Source organism: Epinephelus fuscoguttatus, linkage group LG21, assembly GCF_011397635.1.
Source record: "Epinephelus fuscoguttatus linkage group LG21, E.fuscoguttatus.final_Chr_v1".
In the NCBI taxonomy this organism is placed as follows: domain Eukaryota; kingdom Metazoa; phylum Chordata; class Actinopteri; order Perciformes; family Serranidae; genus Epinephelus; species Epinephelus fuscoguttatus.
The window spans coordinates 19023350-19051206 of NC_064772.1; the positions used below are offsets into that span (position 1 = coordinate 19023350).

The 27857-nt window shown below is 45.0% G+C and overlaps 1 protein-coding gene across 2 annotated transcripts; it reads left to right on the top strand.

Moving 5' to 3' along the window:
• On the top strand, positions 1-27857 carry dipk2ab (divergent protein kinase domain 2Ab). Of its 2 annotated transcripts, none has more exons than XM_049565200.1 (4): positions 1-185; positions 6543-7417; positions 19346-19649; positions 24333-27857. In XM_049565200.1, the coding sequence occupies exons 2-4, from the start codon at positions 6764-6766 to the stop codon at positions 24677-24679; spliced, it is 1305 nt and encodes a 434-aa protein (XP_049421157.1). In that variant the 5' UTR covers positions 1-185; positions 6543-6763; the 3' UTR covers positions 24680-27857. The 2 variants fall into 2 exon arrangements, with proteins under 2 accessions (XP_049421157.1, XP_049421156.1); XM_049565199.1 differs by having other exon boundaries at positions 2-465.

Sequence of the window (27857 nt, forward strand, 5' to 3'; positions counted from 1 at the left end):
GAGTCGAAACAGAACCCATTGTGGTGTTGGAGAGGAGTGAGCCGCTGCCTGAGAGAAGAAGAAAAGAGGCAATTCCGTGACCACAAAGGGACCCACGATACGCGGACAGATATGGACGTGAACGCACAACACGGACGCTGTTGTCCTTTGTGAAGAGGACCGCCTCGTCCAGTCGGAAAGATCCGGTATATGAAGAGTTAAGACTCGACATCCCAACTGTTTATTTCAGCAGCTAGCAGGCTAGCTGGCTAGATACCTAGGAGCTAGACATGGGGAGACCGTGTGAGTTTGCTTGATAGAGATCTTCGTCGCGCTTTGAAGAAGCTGTTTTCGGGTTAGATACTGTCGGAAATGATTTAAAGTATCCGTCGCCCGCCGTGTAAGTAGCCGCAACTTTAAAGAATGATATCAACTGAGCGCTAAGCATTACACTACTACAGACCTGGGGAGGAAAAAGTCATACAGGTTTGTTCCACAGTTTTCTTCTTCTCTTTGCAGCCCGTCCTCTCACTGAACTCAGCCTTTAACAATATAAAATGGCACAATATGAATTTATGGACATTTTTTGCAGCCTCCACTTGAATAACTGACCAATAAAACAAAAAATCTCAGTTTTTAACATTAACCTAAGAGCAAGCTTTGCACTCAGGGCGTCACTGTTGCTACCCCAGAAACGATGAAGTGATAAGATATAATACTAGACGACAGTTTTTAGAAACACACTCTCTTATCTGATGCCCACATCCGCTCAACAGTGACAGGAAGTTTATTATTACTGCTATTAGAGCTGCTGCTGGTGTTATTTTGCTGCAACACAACTGTCTTTGAGGTCTCAAAATGACCGTTTGGTGTGTTACCTGCCCTGCAATTAGTCATTTGTTTATGCTGGGGTTTTTAGAGAGCATTAGTCATGTCTGTAACCGGTACCTGAACGCACCTAGAGAATAATACAATGCACAAAACTGCACAGGAGTGTCCTTTAAACCTTTTAAACATGAACTCCTTTGTCAGTTTGTATGCAGATCATGTTATATGATAGCAAAAGCATTGGTGTTGAGGAGGCATTTATTTGCATTTTTGATTTGCATATTAAGTATTTCCTCAATTAAACATTTTTCATTGCTTCGTGTTTGCTTAGCACTTCAGTTTCTATCACTCAAATGAAAGTACCTCAACAGGTCTCCACTTGGCCAACGTGATTTGGATTGATTTGCTGTGTATTTGTCTTCCTTGTTGGCGTGAGCCCTGTGCCCATCACACAGAAAGGTCCAGGCGCTGAAAATGAAAGAGCAATTTGCTGTAATAGCTAAATTGACTTGACCATGAGATGTTGGTGATTGCATGCTCTCTGCAAACTTCTGCTCTTGATTGCCTCAAAGGAAAAAAAAAAATGTTGCCACAACAGTCCTGCTGTTTGGTTAAAGTCTGTAATAAGTCCTTAGGAATTTCTTTTTACAGTCTAATGAATAGAACGGGCTGCTTGGAATTAATTTTTCCATAACAGGAGACTAATTGTGGAGCCTTTCTGCAAGGTTAGGCGACAAGGGAACGATGAAAATAGACGGATACACTTAAGACTTTCTGCTGGTGGTTGATTTGAATGTTTCTCAGCGCTCAGCAGGGGAACGTCTTGTAATTGTAGCCTAAAAGCTCCCACAGGAGCAGTATATTTTTGTTTTTGACCTCCAAACTCACCAAATCAAACTCTGATAGAGCAACTCCTACAACAGATGGAGCCACATTAGGAGTGACCTTAAATGAAATGAAAAAATGCCTGTCAGATGATCAATTTAATTCCTCCCCCCTAACTCCAAACATATTTCCCATTTGTTCAAAATGAGGCTTGTTGTGACAGCTTGTTTTAATCAGTCCAAGTGCAGCTTCACTTAAGACGACACATTTGTTTTGCAGTGGCATTAACATGAGATTTAAAATGTATGACAACTTTTCAAACTTTTACAGATTGATGCTGGCGTGTGAGAATGTGCAGCTGTTTAAATTAAACAAAACAATCATGTTATCGGTCAAAGAATCCAAAGCAAGCCTCTCCTCGTTCAAGTGCGTCCTTCCAAACAGCTGCGTCAGTTTGGCGCAAAGCAGACACCATTTATATTGTTATTTAAACCTCTGTCGTTTGATTTGGGCCAGAGATGAATGGACTAATGCTCACGTGGGGATGCCGCTAATTGGTGCTTATATTCTAAGGACTCAATTTTCCATTAGGCATGGGAATGTTACTGTCATTTGTATCTATCCATCACTGTCTATGTGTTTGCTGTACTGAGGCAACCCGGCTGTGGCTGAATGTTTTTTTGATCAAACATTATTGACTCCTTCAGTCGATAACCTTGGCAACAGTAGTTCCTCTCTCCAGCTAGAGCCGTACATTGCAATGGAAAGGGGTGGGGGAGTTCGGAGCTTTGAGTAGGGCTTGATGGTAATGCCGGCATTCTCCGTGGGTAGACGCGTCCGTGTGTGTTTGTGTGTGTCCATTCAGAGACGGAGAACTGCTACTCTGTATTCTAGTGATCTCTTCCCATTCATTTCCATCACAAGAGCAATAACTCAAAGTTTCTCTCACCTTGCTGTCCATTAGTTATACGTTGGTTATATCTCTCCTTTCTCCATTTCTCTCTTTTCCCCCCCAACCTCTCCAATGTATTCCAGTCCTTTTCAGCACTCCCTCTTTGCACTCTCTTTTGCATTTCCAGTGGAATTAATCAAGCATGTTCATGTGTGGCTTGACTTCATTATATCATAATGAAGTTTAGCCTCAGGTGCAGTGAAGGAAATGGGTTAGCCCGAGAGTAGCTTTGCCCTCGCACACCATTATCGGAAACCGGCTTTACACAATGAGCTGTGGAAAAGATTATTCAAGACGGAAATTTCCTTTTCAACCCCTTCTTTCTTATCTGGGTTATTCTGTCAGAATCTAAGTTTTAATAAAAGTTGAAATATTAGGATATTACGATGTCATCTCCCTCTGTCCCGACCTTTGTCATTCTGTTTTAAGCCAACATGGGGCCTGTTGCTTCATCTTGCGCCGTTTCTGTCCCAGTAATGAGCCATTTTGCGGCTCTTAACATCTGCCAAACTTGGAACATTTTGAATGCGAGACTCATCTCCCATGCATGAGGAGTCAGGCATCCTTTGATTTGCCCTCTTTTCTTTGCCTCTCTTTCGAAGCGCTCACCGCAGTACTTTGTAGACCGAGTACGCTGAAAAACTTTCTTACCCCAGTTTTGGCAGTGGCTTCGTATGATGAGAGGTAATTTGGTGCTTACTCTAAACAGGGTTTTCCTCATGGTATTGTGCATCCCTCCTTCTCGCAGAGTGCAGAAGGAGCAGAGGCACCGTGGGGGAGGAATGGAGGAGAGGGGGGCTAATTCAAAACACAAGTTTTCTGTGGGCACAGTGAGGTTTGTCCGAAAGAAAACACTGCTTTAAATTTCACTGCCCTTCTAGTCCGCCGGGTAACATCTGTGTTAGAATACAAAGCATCTGGCTTTAATTTAGAGCTTTGGGTGAACTTTACCCTTGTCAAAAACCTGAGTAGGCAACCTTGAGGTCTATACAGTCCGTCCTCTTCCCTGCCAGTCCTGTTAAATAACGCTCAGCCATAGGGTGGCATGCAGCAATAGACGGAGAGGGAGTTAAATAAATAGTCTTGCAGGTGTGAAATTCACAAGAAGCAGTCTAGTGGGGTAATTGCCAGGGAAAAATATCCCCATCTTAAATGACCATGCATCTTTCCAATAAAGCTGAATGTTTTGGTCTTATTCACACTATTACTCAGCATGTAGTCGCAGCAATAGCGGGCTATAAAAACTCTAATCTAGTAGCATTTCGATCCTTATCCTCTCCTGCTTCATGCAAAACAAAAGTACAGGATCAAGGATAAGCCATCAGTGGCAGTTTCCTGCGTTTCACTGTCAACACTTTAAGCATTTTAACACCTTGGTTCATTAACAGAAACAAAATGCAGTGTGTGGCCTATCCCTTCACTCCAGCAATTAGCACAGTCATTGACATAATCCAGGTAATGCTCCAAAGGTAATTGAGGCCTAACCATTTCTCTGGAGAGGAGGAAGAAGCCATGCATCCTCCCAGCGTTAGCCGCCAGCTCGTGCATCTCATTGCACTGCAGGTCTTGTTCGGGGCTTTTTCCGTCTTGCCCTGGCCCTGTGATGCTTTCTCTTTAGGATGATCATCTTCTCGGCCCAACTGAGGTTACGTTTTGAACTCTTTGAGCCTCTTCCTGATCCTGGTTAAATCTCATATCTGCTCCCAAGATCTTTGCAGGCTCGTCTGTGCTGCGACTGCATGTGTTAGATGCTAAATGGCACTTGAATCGAGATCTTATAGCAACGGGATATTCAGTTTTCCCCTCAAGCAATCAGCTCCCTCTCACTCCCTGTAGTCGAAGGCACAAGGCACACATCCTTCTGGCTCCTATTGAAGTTGTTGTTTTTAGGGGGGTTCTTCATACAGACGTTGTTTCTTTATTTCCCATCTCCCAATCCATCTTCCGTTCCCAATTTAATATGAATAACTTGTAGAATTTTAATGAATTTTCCCTTGACACTATTAAATTATTGTGTTGGTGTTCTTTTTAGCTCATTCTGAATGGGTGCAACTGAAGGGTTATTTGGTTATTCATTTATCACAGTGGAGACATTTTGTTGAAGTCAGCTTGATGTGGACCTGCAGTTTCTTTATTAAGCGTGCCCAATGAAATGCCGTTTCAATCTACATGCATGAAGAAACGTCTGTTTTTACATTTTAACGTATGTGATATCTCAGATTAATGTGTGCATGGAGTTGTATATTCAAAAAGTGTCCTTTCAAGGATTAATTCCCAAAGCCTAAAATTACCATATCATTGTGCTGTTCGTTATAATGAAAAAATAAATAAATGCCGCCTCATGTCTTTGGAAATTGTGACACATTACCATTCAGATTTACAGTAGCTATTTGGTTCAGAGTTCAAAATATGATTAAAGATTGCTTCTGTTTAAAAGATGCAAAGCAATTCTCATTATCCCTACCTTGTTTATGGCACAGAGAAGAAAATCATATGCTCACCGTTGGGTCACAGAGTTTTTGATTTGTGGTGAGAATAGAATAAAAACGCATGAATCATAGTTTCTTTTGCTTAAAAAAAATTCGTAGTGCAGCCGTCTGTAGTTCCCCTATTTGGGTACAGTCTATTTTTATGTTAGTGATGTTGGCCTGATCTGCTCAAGGTATTTTCAGACAGGTAAGAACGAGTGTATTCAGCTTCTTATCAGACACTCCACAGCCACACATCTCCCATAACCGCTGCTCCCTTGGCCGCCTCAAGCCCCAGTGTCTTTCTAGATCTCAGCCACTTCGATCTGAAGGCAAAATGCAAGGAACCCATCGACACGCGCACTAATCACAGTAGTGTGCCTGCTCGTTAGCCATGCCCTCTCAAGTCAGCTGTCCTAATAGGCATGTCCTAATGAGCTCTAATTGAGGATGGCTAATTTGCATGGCCTGAGTCATTGTCTTTCTTAAAGCGACTTATAAGACTTACAAGACTCATTGCTAAAAAGCTGATTGGGGGGTCTGACATGGCTTCATCATGGGCAGACTACATGGGGGCTTGCGAGGCTTCTGAGAGCATTGTTCTTGTACTGTGAGCTCAGATACTCGTCTCTTTCTTCCTTGCTTAGTTCCCACCGTTCCCTTCTCTGCTGACATCGATATGCCTAATGGAGGTATTCACAGATTCTCTCTCTCACCCCCTCAACCACGGACGTTATTTTAGTGACACCAGCCATTTTCAAAGAAACAACTTCAAAGCGTGATTAAAACGAAGCAGGGCAACTCTGATCAAAGGTTAAACTACGCACAGCGTGACTCTCTTCACAATGCAAAGCGAGATTTCTCCATTTGAAGCGAGAAGGAGGAAAAAAACTCAAGACTTCCGAGCTCAGAATAAGTGTTGAGGTATGCAGACGGCGTGTTATTTTGCTGTGCATCGGAAGAAAAGTGATGGATACTTCTGATGCGGCGAGGGAAGGTCCTCTGAGGAATCATCCCTTGCAGTGCTGCACATTTTATTTATACTTGGAGAGGATGTTGTACATTTCCTCTTAATTTGATCACTGACACTTTATTTTCCCCTTTTCCATACTTTTATTTATCTTTCTTATATTGGGGGGGGGAGTATACAAGAAATGATTTCCCAAAGAGAAGGCGCTCAAACAGACACAGGCAGGTTTATTACATTGGCTGTGGGCCATCTCATTTCTGCTCAAAAAGTAATGAAATCTCTCAAATGACCCAAGCAATTCAAATTTGTGAGACGATTTCATATGCCAGGGAAAGTGCTTTTTTGTTTTATAGGTCGTATCACATGTTGGGACTTTGGTGTTGAAGTTGCAGGACTAGCGGAAGAAAAATAAGATCAATCATTTTCACTTGGTAGCCATGTTATTCGTGTTATGAAATGCAGCTTTTCTATTTTCCCTGATGTAATGTCTTCCCCTCTCCCTTTCTTTGCTTGATTTCAGGCCTGCTGGCTCGAGGTTGCACACAAACACCAAGAAGGGAGAACATGACTCACTGGCCTCTGCCAGAGCCTGGCACGGGGCAGCTGTGCCAACCTCGCCCCTGCCTGCCGCTTTAGAAGCTACCCCTGTACATCATGACGGAGAGGCTTTGAGGTTCGCTCCCTGACGATCGTCTCAATACCTCTCCTTTTCCCTATCCCTCAAGAACCCCCGTCCCCACCATGCTGCGCTTCCTGCCTCTCAAACTTGGCCGCCTGTACCGCTGTCTGAAGCTCTTATTGGTTGTAGGGTTGTTTGTCATCTTGTTGATGAACACCCACAACCTGTTCGCCTCCTTCCAGAAGAATGAGCTCACTGACAGACGCTTCATCAACCTCAACAAGTGTCCCGCCTGCTTTGGCACCAGCTGGTGCCGCAAGTTCATGAACGGCCAGGTTTCCTTTGAAACCTGGGGTCGCCTACGATTCCTAGACGTTTTCAATGTCAAGAATGTTTACTTTGCCCAGTACGGTGAGCCCAGGGAGGGCACCCGTCGTGTGGTGTTGAAACGACTCGGCTCCAACCAGGAGCTGGCTGAGATCGATCAGAAAATCTGCAAGAGGGCCACAGGCAGGCCGCGCTGCGACCTCATCCAGGCAATGTACAAGACTGAATTTGCCCGGATCAACGGCGACGTTCGTCTGCTCACGCCAGAGGTGGTGGAGGGCTGGTCAGACCTGGTGCACTGCCCCTCTCAGAGGCTGCTGGACCGCGTGGTCCGCAGGTATGCTGAGACCAAAGACTCAGGCAGCTTCCTGCTAAAGAACCTCAAAGACACGGAGAGAATGCAGCTGCTCATGACCTTGGCATTCAACCCGGAACCGCTCGTACTACAGGTAAATGTAACTTTTTTTTCCCAGTGTTTTCAGGACAGGTGCTGTTTAAATCAACATTTGCATGTGGTAGAATTTTAGGCTTTTATGGTTTCTTTTGATTTTTTTGAGTTATGTTTGACTATTACTGTCTTTGAAGAAAATATTGCATCTTGATAAAAAGATGTCTGTCAGCTGATCTGTGGCACCAGGTGTTTTCAGAGTTGTCGATAAGGCACGGCTCCTGGATTACTTTTGCTACAAAGAGGATAAGAGCATCAGTACAAAGCAAGTCAGGGTGTTGGCCCACAAAGCCCCCAGTAAATTACAGGGTGGGAATCCTCCTTTTCCTTCCTCTTCCACAGATCTGAGATGAGCCATTACACCCCCCCTAAACTCTAGGCTACATCGAGACTACGCGTCCGCTATTTGGAGCACGAACATTCCTCTGCCTAGAATAGAGAGGGGTTTAAGAGCTGTGGCCTCCCAAAAGATGAGAGATTTTGGCTGGCGGCAATACTGCATATTTAACACTATATGTAGGGCAGTTTTGAATTATTCAAGAATGCATCTGTAAATGGTCCAAGTTGTTTTTAATTTTAATATACGTCTGTGTCCGCTGGATCCTCTTCATCTGTAGGAGACAGCACGTAGAGGGATCTCTTACGGGGCTGCTAAGTGGTGTTAGTACCAACATTCTTGATCCTTCGCTAATCCTCCAAAATAAAAGCTTTTTAATTTTTTGACCTAGAACAAAGATTTGGTTGTAATTTACAGCTTGAAGGAACTGACAGAAACCCAAGATACTCTTGCTTTAAAGGTCCAGGGTGGGATTTAGGGGATGTATTGGCAGAAATGGAATATGGATGTTTTCATTAGTGTATAATCACCTGAAAAAGGAATTGTTGCGTTTTTTTTTTACCTTAGAATGACCCATTTTTATCAACATAGATAGCTGGTCCTCGTCCATGTTTCATCTTTCTACAGTATCTCAGAATGGACAAACCATACACTGGCTCTAGATAGGGCCATGTTGGCCACCTTGTTTAGCTACCAAACAGCATCAGAAAAACACTGATTTTTAACATGAAACTGCTTTGTGCGTTGCTTTTACTGGTTTAAAACACCGAGTCCGTTTGTTTTGGAGAGGAAGAGACCTCTGTGGATAATTCGGCTCCTGGTAAAAATCTCCTGAATGTCTGGATCTTTAAATTATCAGAGGAAAAAAAGGTTAGCACACATTAGCAGGTGCTCGGCTAGCAGCTTGTTGCAGCATTGCAGAGACACTGATTTATAAGATGAAACTGTTTTGTTCAGTGTTTTTACTGGTTTTAATCACCTGGTTTGTATGTCTGCGGATTTTCAGCTGGTTGCAGTCTGCAATCCTTACTGCTGTAAGCTGCTAAATCCTACACACTGCTCCTTTTTCAGTAGTTTTGATGAGACCGATTGAACATTTAATTTTTGATACAGTTGGCATCGTCATCACTGTATTGTGCTTCAGCGTTTAAAATCCTTAATTGACGTAGATTAAATGGTACATGCTGCCAAAATCAAAACGCTGTAAACCTACTCATCTTTGACACCAGGTTAGGAGTAAAAGTACGTCCCACCTCTATTCCATCATCCTGCGTGTCAGAGCGGCCATACTGTGTCATATATGTCCTCATCCTGACTGATTTACAAGCAGCCAGTCAATTTCAATTTCAATCTGGCATTGACTGTGTCGGAACAACAATGGTCATGGCTCGTGTAGACATTCAATAACTTATGGTGACCTCCAACCCCCCCCTTACACATAGGGCCAGACACCTCTAGGCATTACAGAGGACAAAAGGCGAGATCAGCCTTTTAGTCTGGACAATCTATAAAATCTGATTAGCCCTGTGTGGTCGCTTGCCCTTCTCTTCCTTCCTTTCTCGTCTTTTCTTTATCATTTTGCCTTTCTCCTTTTCTGTGTCATTCTCCTATATTTTCCTGTCCGCTTGTGTACGCTCCACAAACTCGGGCCAGATAATTCCATCAGTGTTTTTAATTCCATTATGCCCCAGTTCAGAGGCTCTGTGAATACCCCCCCCCCCCCAAACACACACACACACACACACACACACTCTTCCCCCCCCCCCTTCAACCTCCAACCCTTATCTTGCACAAAGCTACAGACATCACACACCAACACATTACACACACACATTGTCCACGGCTCTCTTCACTCTCTGCTTCGGCTAGCCTTTGCATGTTTACAGGGGCCTCATGAATTGTTGATCTCACGCTGAACTTGTGACCTGCGGGTATGAGAAAGAACAGTAGGGTCTGTGTACGCAGCAGGCCAGGGGTAACAGATTACGGGCATGGACTTTTGTGGACGTGTAACATACAGCTAAAATGTTCCAGACATCTCAGAGATTCACAGGAGTGCCTCGACTGTTGGTCAGCATCACTGAACTCAAAAGATCAGGAGAAAATTTGCTGAGAGACTGAGAGACCCTATACACAAGGTTGGGCAGCAGTGGACCATAAAGAATTAATAGCGTCTATAGAGATTGAATAGGAGACGTGCTGTACTACAACACCTTAGTCTCCGTTTTTTTTTTGCCAGAGGTGAGTGCTACTGCGTGGGGACTAGTTTTAACAAAAGGTTGAGGAATGTGGGCTGAGTTTTATGACCTACTATTTAATTAAACCTGATCCTTATTTCAACTGTTTATCGCGCTGCCTTCTTGTCAGGACTTGAGCGATTGTTTCTTTTTGCTCGGTTGTTTTCAAACACCTCTTCAGTAAGTTGGAGAGGCTGGCATCACTTGGCGTATAATTTAAGTTTGCTATATTTAGCGTAAATGATTTCTTAGTGTCGCTGGTTGCCAGTGCTGTGGTTTCGGCTTTCTTTCTCTATCTCCTTTCCTCTGGCTTTATACAGTTGAATAATGTCAATAACATTTCTGCCGTCTGCTCAGTGAGCTGCACTCCCTCTCCGAATGGCTTCTGTTTCCAGTCTTTTGAAGCCACAGGCAGTAAATCGGCCCTGTTTCACTATGAGAAACCAGACCTTCTTTGTCAGTGGGAAACAATCTGCTGTGTTGTTTCGGGTCTGTCCAACAATGCATTTCCTTTGTGCTCTGTGGTACACAAGCATGCACTCACACACACACACACGCACAGACACGCACACCACCCCCACTCATGTGTCACGTGGAAGACAATTTGGCTTTGGGGAATAAATATTTTTGGAAGACAAAATGACGACAGCCAAACAAGAAAATCCTCGTGCAATGAGCGAGGCACCTTATGCAACTTCATCTGTTTCCTCTCATTTCAATGCAGATTTTCTTAAGGTTTCACAGAGAAGTTGGCCTGAAACAGTTATTCTGCTACTGTGTCTCTTTGCCAAGCAGAAAAATTACATGACGCTGTTTAATTTTACCTCTCATTTGACAGTAACGTGGTTTGCAGGAAATGTGAGTAATAAATTCTTCTCATTTCCCTGGCTGGAACCTTATTTGCCATCCTTGGCTTCTCTCCTTCAGCTAGATGACTCACTGATTCATCAGGTGATGGTTGTGTTTGATGGAGTACATCTGGCCCAACCTTAAATTAGTTCGATTTAGCCTAGTCCTCCCTTCCAAATCATTAAGCTTGGCGAGTTAGCCAGGAGCATGTGACTGCGCTCGCACCCTTTTTGGTCCTCAGCCCTGTCTTGCTCAGTGAAGCTGAGAATAGGATGTGACAGGCCTGTGGGGTTAACGCAGTCATCTCCTCCAGACTCAAATCCGCGCTCTCCCAGACACCCGTTTCTCCCTCGTTTTTTATTACCATCTCTCCCTACCTTCCACAGTTCCACCTCCCCATTCAACACACCGCCCTCACCTGACACAATACTCATCAGGAGGCACGAACCTCTCACGCAACACCGTCTGTTTTTCCCCAGAACACGGACGTCTTGACACTGATACTAAATCGCAGGAGAGACGGAAGCAAGAGATTAGATGGATGACCTTATCTCCTATTCCTCCTAAGATTCTTGACAGCAGCATTTTAACGCAAATGTGAAAGTAAACATTCACAGCGCTTTGAGCAAACACACTAGCAGCTTGTTTGAATTTTCTAAAATGGGGGGATGCCTCTTTGGTATGCTGTTGATTTAATGAGGCTCTGCATAATCTATTACGATGCTCATCCACTTTGGGAAGCGAAGCCAAAGTAAATAGTATAAATTCAGGGGTTTTTTTTCTTGGCACAAAGTGAGGCAAAGGTGGTGCCTCTCACTGTGACCTACTGAACCTTGATTTATTTGTTAATAGGGAAATAAATGCAATCGGGCCATATGCTGATGCGCAACCTGCCTACAGCAGCTATGAGTCAGATAATCTTATAACTGTATAATTTGAAAAAATGGTAGTGATTTAGTGTCAAGATATGATTTAAATGAAGAATGATTAAGCATTACATTAAAATGATTGCACATGCCATCTCCTCTTTAACACAAAGGCAAGCATTCTTACTGTATGTCAGAGGCTATACATGATGTGTTTGTGAATTGCATACAAGTAAAAAATATTTTCTGTATAGCTGTCAAATATTAGAAAAACAAGTGTGAAAATGAGACTTTTTGCATGCTCACAAAATGTCCAAATAATGTATAAAAAGCTCTTCTTATTACCGACATGGTCATGTTCTGACAAAGCATGCACATAATTTTAGCTGTTACTGTATATTGTCTACGGTGGAAAAGCTCTGCAATCTTATAGTCTGGCTTTCTGGGTCATGCCTCTTTACAAAGAGGATCAAAGCCCGCTTTGTTTTTAGTTTTATTTATTTCTTTTCATTTAATCACAGACACTGCATGCTATCCCGGCTTAAGTAAGAGCCTTCTGTCTCTAAGGCCGGCTCAGTGGCTGAGGTCCACCGGTAAATAGTATTTAAGTTGCTAGTCTGTGATTAGAACCTTTTGTTTTTGGGTCTGGGGGATTGTGACGCTCTTAGCACATAAGAGAGGAGGTTGTGTACGCCGCTTAACCCTGCTTCAAGTGCTCCCAAACCCCCTTTCATTATTCTTATAGGCCTTTGTGTACAGACTGAATCCTGTTAGGATAAGACAGGGAGTTATCTGGGCCCGACTCCCCTCTTTTGGCTGCCCTCGCTGGATGGAGGCCCTGGTGGAAAGGGGAGAAGAGAAGAAGAAGGAGGGAGGAGAGGAGAGGAGCGGAGGGTTTGTGCGAGCGAGTGTGTGTGTTGTACAAACCGGAGCCTTGTGGTGTTTTCCCCCCATTTGAATGAGCCAGACTGCTTGTGTTACCATAATCCTTTCTCTCTTTCTCCCGCTCTCCAAACACACACACATATATACACACACACGAGTGACAGCTGTGTTTGGTTAGGTAAATGCCTGTGGCTGAACCCCCCACACACACCCCTCACTCATCCCACCCACCAGCTCCTTTTTTAGATTTCTGCCCCCACCCCACCCAGCTTCCTACTGTTACAGCCCGCACCCCAACCTACCTCCTGCCCTGCTCGTGAAGACGCAGTTCTGCAACGCTGGAGAGTAACTAACCCCATTCACATCTCTCCCTGGGCCCCTTAAGATGGCCAATATGGATCGGGAACAAGTGGTTCTTTACTGTGCTGTGTCCCCCGGAGAGCCTAAGGCTTAATGTTAGAGCAAGGAGATGCTTTTTAGCACATCGGCTTGTCTGCAGTAATAAAATTGTCCACTGCATTAAAGCGTCAGGCACCTAGTTCCTGTCAGTGAATATATGAGAGGTCAGGGATATGCTGTAGCATCTTCAAATCTTGAGCATTTTCACCCTTGCAAGAGGTAAAAGAAAAACATTATTTACACTTGTGCTGTATATGTGTTGGAAATGGCGCCTCTCATTATGTAAGTTGAATTCTTCTGTAGCGTTTGAGATACTTAATTGCTCCTTGTGTGGGAAATTCTCTTAATGTTTGCCCTGTTTCTGCAGCGAGGTTAGAGTGCGGGGTCGGTGACAGCAGTCTCCCTGCTCACTACACCACCCGGCTGCCCCGGAGATAATTGGCGCCTGCTCTGAAATACACTACCCTTGATGTCGGCCTCAAACCCACAGCCCTCAGGTCTGAGGCCAAGCTTCACTTGGGTTCCTCCCCACCCGTGTGGGCGGCAATACCACCTAGACTGAGTCAACACTGCTGCCTATGACTTAATACATTCCTCGTCTTCCAGTGGTGGGGATTTATGAGGTGGCTCTGTGCTCAGTGGCTCGGGTTCAGGTCGGCAAAGGGTTTCAGCTATCTGCTATCAGCTAGCAGCGGAGTGTGTACTAGCAACGCGGAGCTGCACCATCCCGTGCTCTCATTCCTCATCCTGCTCTCATTCTCTCTGTAGAGCAAAGGCCTGCAGAACTCAAAGACCTAGCTAACCCATTTCTATCACTGCATGGCAGAGCTCTCTGAATCATGCGTGCGCTCTGTCGTGCTGCACAAGCCGGCCGCACGTGGTCTAACTTGCCTGCTCTATCTACCTGACCTCTTGGTTTTGATTTCTCATCTGTGCTCGCTGTTCACACATGCTTGCACACACACACACACACACACACACACACACCCAGCAGTCTTTCTAGTTTCAGTCTTCTTCATTCAACGATTTTCCTGTTTCCCAAGACTGCTGCCAGCTCTACAGACTGTGACTTTGCACTCTTTGAACTGCATGTCTGGTAAAGAAAGAGGCAGGGCTTTTTCTAAATTCAGATACATACACAGTCTCTATCTCTCCCTACTCTTCTCTCTCCGCTAGAGACAGACACACACACTCTCCTCAGTTTGGTGCTCTGACTAGGCATTTCCTGGCTTCCGTGTCTGGAACAGACAGCATCACTGCCCTGTATTGCAGGTTTTTGGGGGTGGAACAAAGGGAGAGGGGAAAAAGCGGGGTTAGCAGGAGAAGCAGCAGCAGCAGGAGATGAGAGCAAAAGAGAAGAAAGGGATAGCGCCATGTGTGCCAGGATGAGGAGTTAGTGCTGGCTCCCCTGTGGGGCCCGAGCTCTTGCTGCGAACTAACCAACTGGATTTTAAACTTAAATGGCCAGCAAAATGCCAGACGGGGCTCGCCACACATCCTCCAGACACACAAGGTCAACAGGAGAGCTGCACAGAAAAGCGGCGTTTCAAGTCTGGCTTGGCAGCCCGAGCCTTGCAGAGCAGATGTGACTTCTTCTTAACGCTAAGCCCCTTTGATAAACAGGCTGAATAATGTTCATTTTGCAACATCAGGGTTGAAAAGCTTTTTTTTTTTTAATGCTGTTGTTGTGTCTCACTGGCTGCATCTGCCCGCCCCACTTCCTCAACTTTATCGTTTGATCCCCGGACTCTTCAAGAGTCCTGTCCTAACTTGTTTGCTGTGAAGTGCTGGGATTTTGCTGAGGACAGAAAATGTAGAGAATTTACACCACACCCTGCTCAGGGCTTTAACAAGCTGCACACATGAAACACTTCTGTGGCAAGCTACTAATTTCCTTTTTTGCTGTAAGTAGTTGTGGTTGCAAGATGAAGGCAACTTGTTCCTTAAAATCTTGCATTTATAAACGCCGCTCTGTGTGTCCACCGTTTGTGTGTATGTATATGTGTGTTTGATGGACCAGTGTTCTTTGCAGACCAGCCAAGGCAATATCTTGGGAGCCGCTCATGTTTACTCGGCCCCTGAATAGAGGTTGTTATCAGCCCTGGTCACGTTGCATGTTCTCATTCACATGCACTCGGATACAGTTTCACATAGACACACACACACACACATACACGCATGCACAAAGAGCCTCTTTTCGGACTCTCTCTCACACACACAATTACACACACACACACGCCAACGCCCTCCCCCGAGTGGCCCAGTAGAAGGGCATGCCTTTGTCAGCAGATGTCAGGACGCAGGTGTGTGTTCCTGTGCCTCTCGCTCCATTCGTTTCATCCTCTTCTCCAGAGGCTGCCCATTTGTCTGTGGCCCTGTTTCATTTCAGCCCACTCCAATCTCCCCCCAAGAGGATGCCAGTGTGTCTGTTGTATTACAGGGAGGGGAGTGGAAAGCACAAACACCCCCCAGTCAATGCTACTGTAGCGCACCAACACAACCTTTAAGATTAGATTAGTCAGACTTGGGCCTAGAAGTCAGTGTGAGGTCGCCTGTAATGAGACGACTCTGTTTCGGTCTGTTTTCCACCCTCGCTTTCATTGTCTCCAGAGTCGGGCTCATTATTTCTCTAACACTGCAAGAAATTCAAGCAAAAAATGTGTACGGGAAATAAGAGGAGCATTTGGCGCCAAGTTCTATAAGTTAAAGGTTTTGCTAAGCAGGAGATAAAAGGTTTTTTATTCAATGACAGGAACAAGAAGTGATAAGACCTTTTTAAAGCAGTAAAAGTAGCTGAGATGTGACATTGGCAGTTTTGCACCCTCAGCATTTCTCAATAGCATAACACCATCGACTGGTAAAATTCACTACCTGTGCAGTCCCCACACACGCAAGCGCACACACATACAGTACCTCCCAATTCTGCTCAGAGATAGTGCAGCGGATGTAGCATTAGGCTGGGCTTTCCAATTTATTTCGTCCACCCCCCACCCCCCCCTCAACGCCTCATTGCGGACGTTAATGACTTCTGCAGAGTAACCGTTTAAAGAGCGCTAAGGGAGAATGATTGGTAGGACACGTGGAGTATTTATCAAGCTCTGCAATAGGCAAAGTTTGAATCCAAAGCTCAGGTGCCCACTTCCATGTTCCTGCCTACACTGCTCAGTAGCTCTCACCTTAAGACTTATTGCACATGAAACTTAAATATAGGAAGCTCATAAAAATGGGTATGACTTGTCAAGACTCTTGTAATTGACGCAGCGCAATGAGCCTGTCAGAGGCGTGAATGAACGACATCTATGTTAAGACCTGCGGACGAGGGCCGAACAGACATGAAGGCATTCTCATAACAGCCGTTGACAGTGTCTGAAAGTAGCCTTAGGGCATTCATCCTTCCCCTCCCTCCCATCAGCCTCCCCCCCATCTGCCGCCGCTCTACTTTTGCTCCCATTCAGGCTGCAACCTGACAACAAAGAGAGAGATGTGTTTAGCAGGCAGGTCTTTGCTGGTTTATTCCTCCTGTCCACTGGAGCGGAGAAGTGAAAGACACTCTGTTTGTCTCTTCTGTTTGCCGTCTCCATCGTATTCTCTCTCTTTTGCTCCCTGTCTCCCCTCCCACCCTCACCACCACCACCACCACTAACCCTTCCCCACATTTATCCATCCGCCCTGCAGGGGCGAGAGAGTGAGGATGGTGTTTTACAAAGCAGGTTTAGCCGTAACATTGGACAGGCTAAGTTTTGTCAACAAGACCAAGAGCCGCTTAGATTTGCAGCAACATAAAGCGATCTGAGGTTTGAATCTGGGTCAAAGGGAAGCGGGACTAATAGGGATGTACCACCAACTGATCCAGCTCCAACCTAATCTTTCTATACCAACTTCAGAAATTAGAAAGCCATTTTAGATATTTAGCCCGTTAAGTCTCTAATCCTAAAATCTCTTATGTAGGAATGCCCATTGGCAGGCAACATCTCAGTAGTCTGGGATTGTCTTCTTTCCAGTCAGTATTTGGGAGGGCTGTCAGCCCACCAGTATCCTTTTGTTTCCTCGTATCTGCTGGAATTTCTCACTTTTTTGAGACATGTCTACTTCCTCAGATTCCGCTTCCTGTCAAGTTTGCTCTATCAGAAAATGTAGAGGTAGGCGATTAAGCCGAGAGTTTTTGGGGAAGTTGGGTGAGTCATTGCCAAGTCTAAGGATGACAAGCACAGACAGACCGACAGGCTGCTGGAAGCCAGCACTGCTTCCTGGACAGACTTTTGTCTGGCCCGCAATTGATTGGGTCACCTCAGGGAAATGGGCTCGACCAAGACTGCAATGCATGCAACTTATCATTGTCCACCCCCCCCCCCCTTGGTGGTGGAGCTTCCTTAAAACTGACAGGAACAGGAGATACGCCTATGGTATAGATTTACACCACAGATGGTAAAAGTCTGCCTGTTTCAGTGTAGGACGTAAAAAGTTATGAGTCATTGTTGCATCAAGATCTTGATTTTTTTCCTCCCCAAGATTTTTCTAAGGTAGTTTGTCCAGTCAAGGATCCCTTGCAAGGCATCCTTAGCCTTCACTTATAATTGCATTCAGCATGTTGTACCCTGTGCTATAGCACACGTAGGATCCATACGCGCTTGCCTTTGATACACTCAGCAAATTACAGCCAAGTCACAGGATGAGATAAAGCAGCTTAAGAGCAGCACAGTTTGAGTGTCTGAGATATAAATGTCTCAACTCCAGTCACGGCTGCACAAGTGAACCTTCAAATCGCTGCATAGCCATCCATTCACCAAGCTGTGGTCTCTTTGTCACATTCGCCCCCTCAGTGCCACAGTCTCTATGTGGCATGGGTCCAGCTGTTGTCTTTGAGATACAGCAGCTGCGTGGCCGGCGGGGGGGTTAAAATGTATGTTTTTAAATAATTTGTATTTCATTAAAATTTAAAGGGAGTTAGGGCAGCCATGCATATTTAAAATCCCCCCTCTTGGCATAAATTGAAAGCTGGTGAAGTATTGAATTACCACAAGTGTAAAGTGAGACGCAACAGTCATAGTAGTTCACACCTTACCTGCAGTGACATGGTGTGTCACCCCTGCCATATCTCCGATGCAATTGAGTTTCAGAAAGAAAGGGCTGCCGAGACTCCTGTGAAACAGGAGCACTCTCGATTCTCTGTCTGTGCGACGGCTGCCTGCCAGAAACAGCAGCCTAGGAGAGATTTGTTACATAGGAATTGTGGGCTATCATTAAGCTAGCATATGGCTGGCTGTTTATTGTAAAAGATAGAGGCCTATGGCGGGGGGGTTTATTGTAAAAGATGGGAGCTTATCACTTGTAGCGAAACTCATGTGGGCTGCAACAAAGGGGGATTTCATTCGTCCACCTAGACTGTGGCAGTGAAATGGACTAGGAGAAGAGAAAGTGATATACTGAAAATGTGAGACTCCTGAGCTCCTAGAGAGAGACAGCAGCAGTCGACATACAGAATCCAGTCCCTTAGCAGCCTGGCACGTTTGCCAAATGCAGCTGCTTCACACCCAACTAATCTAAGTTGTCTGTATATTTGTGTCTGTGTGTTTGCCTGTGCAGCCACTTGACTCTGAGTGATTGCAGATGATGGTGCATGTGTGCCTGTTTTTGTTTGACCTCAATAAAGTGGAGTAAATCTGAGAGATTAGGGTTTTGTGCAGCAGCAGTGATACCACTTCCCGCTAGCGGTATTACCTTGTTATTATTAATCAGTTTTAACCTTGTAGTACACAGCAATTACTTGTCAGCTTGCCCAAACTGCATTTACTCGGTTAGCCAACATCATGCAGCAGTTTAAATCGCCCCGCTGCTGCATCACAACACATAAGGCTTCCCTGCTAACTGCTGCTACCACAAATCACCTCCTATCAGTTCTCTGGAAGCACTGAGGATAGCGGCGTACATCCGCTCATAGCTGTAGGGTTTTAACACAAACTGGCTCTTTTCTTTTATTAAATTTAATCCGTTATACCCAGTGCTGGCTGCGTTTCACGTGATCCTTTGGCAGATTTTCAACTATTGTGCTTAGAATTATGTGTCAAAAATTACCCAAGGCAACACACAGCAGCGTTGTGTTTGATGTCTGGGATTTTTTTCTCTTGACTCTCTTTATTTAGAACCTAGTTTCTGTGCAAGTTAAACAAACATTTTCTGACAATGTGAGGGTTCTCGCAATTTATGTGTTAGCCTTTGCTTTTCAAAGCCGTTGGGGGGATTTCTGTGGGTTTTTTTTTTTTTTTTTTTTTCAGCCAGCTCCACATTACACGGTCCGACTTCTTTTATATTTGTTTTTAAATCACCGTTTTCTGTTCTCATCTGTTTCTCTTTCCCAGAGCTTTCCGTCAGATGAGGGGTGGCCCTTCGCCAAGTACCTGGGAGCGTGTGGGCGCATGGTAGCTGTCAACTACGTGGGCGAGGAGCTGTGGAGCTTCTACAACGCACCCTGGGAGAAGAGGGTAGACTTGGCTCGCCAGCTCATGGACATTGCCGAGCAGCTCACCAACAATGACTTCGAGTTTGCCCTCTACCTGCTCGATGTCAGCTTCGATAACTTTGCAGTCGGCCCACGCGACGGAAAGGTCATCGTCGTTGATGCCGAGAATGTTCTCGTGGCAGACAAAAGGCTCATCAAGCAGAGTGAGTGGCAGCGTCCATTGTTACCTGAACACATATATGTGCTGTGTGTGTGTGTGTCCATATGTCTAATGCTTAGTACAGCTTATTCTCTTGTTGCAATGACAATACTATTTGTCTTATACATAGAAACAATACCACTTATGGAGCTACACAAGAAGATAAGGACAGTATAAACACTTAAGACTACGTCACTCAAATTGTGGAGTTGTCACTGGTGGTTTTTAAGCCTTTGCACCAGTGCCTGCTGGGCCAGAGGAATTATGTTTTCAGTTTGTCAATCCCATTCTCATGAACACTTTATTTCAAGAGCACCTTTTCAAATATTTTTCAGTTTTGGCACAAACGACCACTTTGACTCAGCTATGAACTGATTAGATTTTGGTTGTCTAGGGTCACTGTGTCCTCACTGTGTCCTGTTTTTGGCCGTAACTCAAGAATTCATACACTAATTATGACGATGTCTAATAGGATGAAGTGATGAAGTGATTACATTTCATATCCAGCCTCACTGTGACATCATAATGTTCGGCAAAAACACTTTTCTGGCCATGACTCAACATCATATCTCAAGAATGGAAGGGGAGACATTTGATCAGATACTGAATTGGTGACACTAATCCTGGGTGCCCAACTTGAAGCTGTGCTGATTGCATAGATCTTCTTTGCTGCCGGGGTTGAAGATGTGTGAAGCGTCCATGTTTTGAATATGTAGCTTCTTTGCAGCAACATCCATATTTGCAGTAGGGCTATACCCAACTTAGAATTATGTCAGTAGAATCATATTTGGCTGTTGAGTACAAATTTTCGACTAGTCGTTCCTTTTTTCCACATAGATTTTGAGAGTTTGAGCAGGTTTCGGTGTGACGTTTAGGGTGACATCGACGCTCACGTAAGCCAAGATAGCCCTCCGAGCTAATGCATGCTAACTATGCTATCGTATTAAGTTGCTGCAGAAGCAGAAGGCACAAGATAGCATACGCCTGTCCTCCTCCGAGCAGCTGCCTCCGTCTCACTTAGACACACCTTCGGTCTGGGTCCGCAACCGCCTGTACCGGAGAGCAGAGTAGCGTGAAAGTGGAGAGCGCTCACTCTGCAGCTACATCTGGGGACTGAAACGTCCCCAGAAGCACACTGACTGACAATAAGCCCCAAGACTGGTCAATTTGAAGGACTCTCAGTCAACTTAGGGGTCTCCAACTGATGATTCGAATAGTGGACTTTCAGGGTGTTGCCCTAATAAGAAGCCTTGCCTGTTGTCATGGCTCCATATGAGTCTGGACAGACATAGATGTAAACTGCAACACGAGTGGTTGGTGGAGGCACACAGCCGCAGGGCAGTAATTCTTTTTTACTTGTGTGAGATCGCTGCTTCTCTAAAACTGTAAAGTGATAATTAACCACTAACTGTATTAATAACATGTCTACTCATGCAGCGGTTGTTCCTCTTCTCAGACTGTTTATCACAGACTTCCTCAAAAACCAAAGTGTGATTCAAACACTGACCACAGCTTGAACTCCCCAGAGAACATTGCGCTTCATGTCAAAATTTTAACCACCGCCAACTGTAGCTCGTGAGGCAGTGACGAAGGTTCGAGGAAAGGTCTCAAGGGACAGATGGCTGTGGGCAAATTTGCACTTTCTCAAAGCCTCCTCTCATCTAAGAATACACTCCTTCAGCACCCCTTGTGCCTCCGACACACTTGTCCCCATCAAAGCAAAGATAGTTCAGATAACAAGCCATCTCCACTGCCCTAGTTTTTTTTTTTTTTTTTTTTTTTTGCCTCTCAGAATAAACCTCATAACAAGGACAGAGAGAGCTATACATCACGCACTCAGTGTGGCAGTTTGCTACCCCTCAGTCCTCCTTCCTAGGGCTACTTCAAAGAGAGGGACGACCACCCAGTCAGGCTCTTAGATTTATCCCTTCCTGCAGAAATCCTATTAAAGTGATAAACTGTTGTGTCGCTAGGTGTTGAGGTTCCACCATTGTGCCCTGTGACAGATATGAACTATTGTCTGGGTGTGTGTGTGTGTGCATGAAACTAGTGTGTGTGTGCTTTTTTTTGAGTTGGATGGGAAGTATTGTGATGAATTTATCTTCAGATAAAGTGCCGCTTTGCCAAATTACAAGATCTGACACCAGAAAACCGCATATAGATGTGTGACATGTCGCAGCACTCCTACATGCCCTGTAGTTTTCCCCTCGAGTTTGTACTTTATTTCCTGTGCGATTATGTTGGTGTGTATATTCACCTTATTGCCAATGGCTGCAATTTTCCACCCTGTCACCGTAGCCCTTTGCAAGTCCAGGAGCACAATCCAGGTTGAGACTCTCTTTGTCTGGCCGGCACATTTAGAGCTTGACAACTCAAGCTGCTTACCCTGGCCATTCAGAGTTTAAGCCTCAAGAATGTTTACGTGCTTCTCGCGTGTTTGTGCGTCTGATCTGTTTGTGTGTGTGCCAAGTGGCGCGGCCGCAGTATGAACAAGAGGGACGACGGCGGTAATGAGAATTACGAGGTCACAGCCATGTGTCGGACAGCAGCAGGAAATAGGCCGCCGTAACCTCCCCAAGGCTCCACAAGCAGAGGAATCCAATCCCTGCAATTAGAGCCCGAGATTGAAAAGCGAGTTAAAGTGTGTGGCGCGAATCTCATCAGTCTAAACTGAGGCCAATTGATTTGCAAATCAAAACACGCAGAGAGCTCACGCGCGGTTCCACCCTCTCGTTAGGGGCATCCATATTGACGCGGGGCGGGTTTCGCCGTGAGATAAAACGCATGCCGTGTTCAAGTTGTGCCGCGTGCCGTGTGTTTGCACAGTCCAGTGGTGCGAAAGGAGCCATTCCCCATCATTGAGTTTATAGTGTTTGAGGATGGTTTCACCCCCAGTGGTTTTTGGAAACACATGCTGTATAATGTAACACACACTTCACTCACTCTCATTCTCTTCTCTCCCCAACACGATCGCTCCCCGGCTTACACAAACACACACAAATGCAACAGCACTTGAAACACTCACTCACTCACTCACTCACACACACACACGCAGTCCTCTCTCTCTCACATTCAATAATGCACTCTAACACAGGCATGCATTGTTAAAACCAGCTCGTACTCTTGAATGCCACTAGTAAGGCCATGCTAACAAGCATTTCAGGCCCAATGTCCCTTCTCAGTGTAGCCCTGAGAAGACGGAGGAGTGAGGTGAATGTATACAAGTCTGACCTGAGCTCCTTAACATGGGAGGTGCGGGAGAAGAGAGAGGCAAAGGCGGCCTGCCTCGTCCACTGTTCTGCCACTCATTTGAATTGGAAATGATTTCGTTTGCTTTGGAAATGTTCTGGCTTTATTACGCTCAGGCCTGCTGTAAGGGTGGAACAGAGGGGATTGGGGTGCAAGTAAATAGACCTCAGACTCCTTTTTAGCCTTTAGTCGAGTCTTAAAGTACTTTTTTTGCTGTGCTCATCTTCGTCCTTGAGTATGAACCTTCTCCTCCCTGCTTGTTCTTTTCAGCCGCTCTGTCTGTCTGACTGCAGTGTGGGTGTGTGTGTGTGTGTGTCCGTCAGTGCGAGTGAACAAGAATGGGACACTCTCCCGATGCCATCTGTCAATCAGTGCTGAGGTGTGATGCATGGCCAGCTCTGAAACATTAATTGCTTTCACCTCACCTTGCTGCTTGCGCGCGTACATCTTTTATATGCGTTTGTGAGCACGCGCTCGTGGCAGGCATACGCAGGCGGATCCATCTCCATCACCCTCTCTGATTGAGGTTGATGTGCCCCTCCTCCTCAGGGGGGCCGCAGGGGCCCCCTTGCTAACAGGGCAGCGTTGGATGTTTGATTGAGTTGTTCTGATGAGCCAGAAGAGAAGTGCATTACAACGCTGATACACTGATTATGTGTTTGCATCCTTTGGGTCCGCCCCCCCACCAGCCCCCCTCCCAACACTGTTATTGATCTGCTTTTTAATGCACAAACCAATAGTTCTCTCTCATCATTCCAGGTTATTTTCTTGGCTCCCTCCTTTACCAGCGCAATCCTCTAAAGAGAAAAAGCAATGTGAAATGAGCTGGAGAAAGAATTTTATTTGCTCAATAAATCTGGAAAGTGGTTCATTTCTGTCAAATGAAACTGCAGATGAGTTGTTTGGCTGTGTGCTTTGAGAAAGAATTTCCTGTTAGTGCCCCTGGGGTGTCAAATGTGGCACCACGGTCCTGTCGGCTTCTGGTCAGGTTGATTTCTTAGCTAATAATTTTCAGAAACCTTTGAAAAAATAGTTTTTCCTCACGATCACATGCGATCAAGCAGTTGGTTGTAATCATCTAAAATCAGTTGTGCCTCAAATTTCCCGTGTATAGCTCCACATTTAAGGAAAAGAATTTCTGTGAAGGCTCATCAAATGTAAACCGCAGGCTGGTAGGGACTCCAAAGAATATATAAAGGGGTGTTGCACTGTAATAAAACCAGGACATTTTTGTTTGCAGGACCAACATATACCGACCTTATTACTTATTCACCTGATGAAGGCCGCAAGAAACACGCTTATGACCCAATAAACGCTTTAATATATTTGAAATGAATGTTATGCACCTACGACTCTATTAATATTATTGACTGGTTTTTATGATCAGTATGTTTTTACTGCGGTGTGTTCATTTAACCGTCTCTCTGTGTCCCCGCAGACAAGCCAGAGAGCTACGACGTGTGGTACGAGAGCCGCTTCGAGGAGTGCGACAGGGAGGCCTGCCTTTCTTTCTCCAAGGACTCCCTTTGTTCCAGAGTCACAGTGGACCACAACTACTATGCCGTGTGCCAGAACCTGCTGTCACGGTACGCTACGTGGCGGGGCACCACCGGAGGCCTCCTCCATGACCCCCCCGCCCACATAGCCAAAGATGGACAACTCGAGGCACTGTTGGACGAGTGCACCAAACCCAAAAAGCGCTACGGCCGCTTTCAGGCGGCCAAGGAACTGCGTGAATACCTCACACAGCTAGCCGCCGCTTCCTCCTCCGCTACGGCAAGGTAATGAATGGAGTCGGCGTTAGCCTGACGCACTGACAGACTGGATCCTGTACTCTTTATCTCCGAACTCTTCGAGATCCTGGTTCTTGTACATGATGTCATTCGCTTCTTCTTTGTGCACTGGAGCAGGAAGGTGTTAAAGGTCTTGCATCAGGAAGTGTAAGAATCAAAACTTCAAAGCAGATTTGTTTAAGCTCTAGCTTTTACCTGACTTTGCTCCTGTGTGAAAGAGGAGTGTGGCGCTAAGAGATTCTGGTTAGAACCAGGATAGAGAGGGGATAGAGGTAGCCTCTCCTCACCCGGGGTGGGCTGCCATCATTGGGGAGGGAGGTGAGAAAAGGGCTCTGGTAAACGCATCCTTCGCTGGACCCAACCGCAAACCAGAGCATCTAAGCATCTAGCGCAGCAACATCGACCACATCCATCCTCCTGTTCACTCCTCAGTCCATCAGAACTGTTGTGTTTTATAACATCAAATCTTAACACCCTGTTTCATTTTGCCCTAGGATCTCTGTTTTTTGTTTTAAATTTAGGGCTGAATTTAAGTACATTGGTGCGTTTACATTTTTGCTGTGCCATTGCTTTTTTCTCTGTAGCATGGCTGCAGGGAAGGCGGAGGTAGCATGAATCTCCTGCTGTCAGGCAGCAGCGAAGGCCAGGCTACAGCAGGTAGAGAGGAGAGGCAGGGGGTTGGGGGTTTGGTCTTCATGCAGGAGAAAAAGAAAACCCTTGACGACTATATAAGTCTAATTTCCTGCTCCTCCAATCAATCACTTGATTTCCAGGTTCCAGGATTGTGGCAATCATCTGTTGTTGTTTTTTTCTAAGTGTGTTTTTTTTCCCCATTTTCAATAGGAAACAGAGAGAGTGAGACAGCTGCACATAGGAAAAGGAATGGGAGTAATTGGACAGTGGTGGTCCCTTGATGCAGATGTGCCTATACCAAAGAGGCTATATGTAATAATAAGAACCGTGAGCAGTGCAGAGTGACGGCACCTTTCCCTCCAGTTGTTCCCCAGTACAGCTGTCCAAAACAATGTGTACACAAGCCTATATGAGCGCACAGGCCTGCATACTGATTTATTTTTTTCCATGAGAACCTAAACCAGAGGTGTGCGAGCCAAAGATTGGGCATACTTAATGTCACAGAACCCCCTCTGTATTTTTCACCTCCCATACCATTGATGAATGATGGTCAGATGGGCCTGGGCATGCTTTTCTTCAACAACGTGGAAAAAAACCCACTAAACTAAATGAAAGAGGGAAATTACGTGATCCTTAAGAGGACTCGAAAACACAGTAAAACAGCGTAGCAGTGGCCTCCAGTGCCAAATTCTCTTTAAATGTCTGTAATTGATAAATGAATCCTATTGTCAAACTTCTCCCACTAGTGTTGAGTGCAGTAAAGCTCTATCAAGTAAATGTTAAAAAGGGGAAATGAAGATATCCCTAAATTACCGTCTTGCTCCAGAAGCAGGCTTCTGACCTGCACTTTTAAATTTTGCAGCCCAGAAATTTCTGTTGAATATTTAAACACCCGGCACCACTTAGAGGTTGGGTTGATTTTACACTCAGCGGACCAACGAATTAAAGTGTAATTACAAATACAGGCTCATTCTGTAATGGATTATGAGAGATCGTAACTCTTTAAAAAAAAAAAAAAAAAAAAAACCTCTCTTTTGGTCCGTATGTTTCGTATTTCATCTGTCTCAATGTTGTGAATCGGACGCTAAACGCCCAGTGGAGTTTTGTGTAGCACGGTCAGCAGCCCAATAATCAAGTAAATATTAGGGATGCACCGAATATTCAGTAACCGAATATATTTGGCCGAATATTGCAAAAAAACCTACACATTCAGTATTCGGTGGAATAAGTGAAAAGCAAGGCCGAATAATAGCGGCGTGTTTTGATAATGCCATCAAACAGCGTGCGGTGACGGACGGAGTAAAATGTTGGCAGTGTGGCGATATTTTACTCCGTCTGTCACCGCACTCGCATTTGCGACTAAAAATAGTTTTTGCTGGCAAAATAAATCATTCAGCATGTTGTGTGAGTACAGATTTCAACCAGCAGCAGAAACGAAATGGCAAATCCCGCCGGTTGTGGGTTGAACGGGGGTCACAGACACAGACAGGAATACGTAGGCTATTCCTGTAAAATACGGCGGCGCATGATAACAGCTTCCCCACCGGCTCCAGGTGAATAACTTGTTGTCATGACTGCCCAAAAGCAGGCTACCTGAACAGATGAGCCATGGCAGCACACAGTATGTGGCGTATCAGAGGAGAAACGAGCAGTTCACATTTCTCTCTTTTAGTCTTTCAGTGGCAGGTAACAGCCCACAAACCTCACCGCACTTTAGGGACTGTTCTTTACTTATGAAGGGACTGTCAGGGGAGGAGGGTGGCTGGTTGATTTTTATTTCATTTATTTATTTTATTTCAATCCCCCCTATGTTCATCACTTATTGATGCTGTTTTTGAAGTATGAATAAGTCACTAAGCAATTTATTCCATTGAAATATCAGTGATGTATTATAGAAAAGTGATTTATAAATGACAAAAGGCACATCTGCCTCATTTTCGCTGTGGTATCCTGATACTACTCAGAACCATGATACTTTCACTGGTATCGTACCGTGGGTCCCAATTTTGGTACCATGACAACACTAATCTGGAGGGGGTTCATCTGCAAAAACTAATGAAAACTAATTAAAAAAAACGGTACTCGGTATTCGGCCAAGAGTTTAATATTATTTGGCTTCGGCCACAAATTTTCATTTCGGTGCATCCCTAGTAAATATGAACCAATCCATCTACGGGGGAAACTGGAAAGCACAGCAGTTGCTTTTGTTGGCCTTCTGCAAGACCCGGGGAGCGGGCGTGACCCCTGTCAGCTAGGAAAAGCAATAAAGAGAAGTTTGGCTAATGGATTTCTGGTTTTCATTTGTTGTGTCTGATACATTTCTGTTTCCCCCTGTACGGAGGACGTTGAACCTGGAGGGATTTGTACGTGCGTAACTAACTGTCCACTTTTGTACTGTAATTTTTCTTTTGAGTATTATATCAGCATTGTCTGATTTTTCCTGTGCCTTTCATTCAAAAGTTGTATTTACAACTTTTAGTGGGTTTAAATATTAAAAATAAATGAAGAATATATATATATATAGATATACACTGACA

What these genes read in the sequence shown, in the direction of transcription:
- dipk2ab (XM_049565200.1), top strand. Translation starts at nt 6,764, where the DNA reads ATGCTGCGCTTCCTGCCTCTCAAACTTGGCCGCCTGTACCGCTGTCTG. An exon ending in CGGAACCGCTCGTACTACAG is followed by an intron (nt 7,418 to 19,345) that starts GTAAATGTAACT and finishes TCTCTTTCCCAG; the next exon opens with AGCTTTCCGTCAGATGAGGG. An exon ending in CAAAAGGCTCATCAAGCAGA is followed by an intron (nt 19,650 to 24,332) that starts GTGAGTGGCAGC and finishes GTGTCCCCGCAG; the next exon opens with ACAAGCCAGAGAGCTACGAC.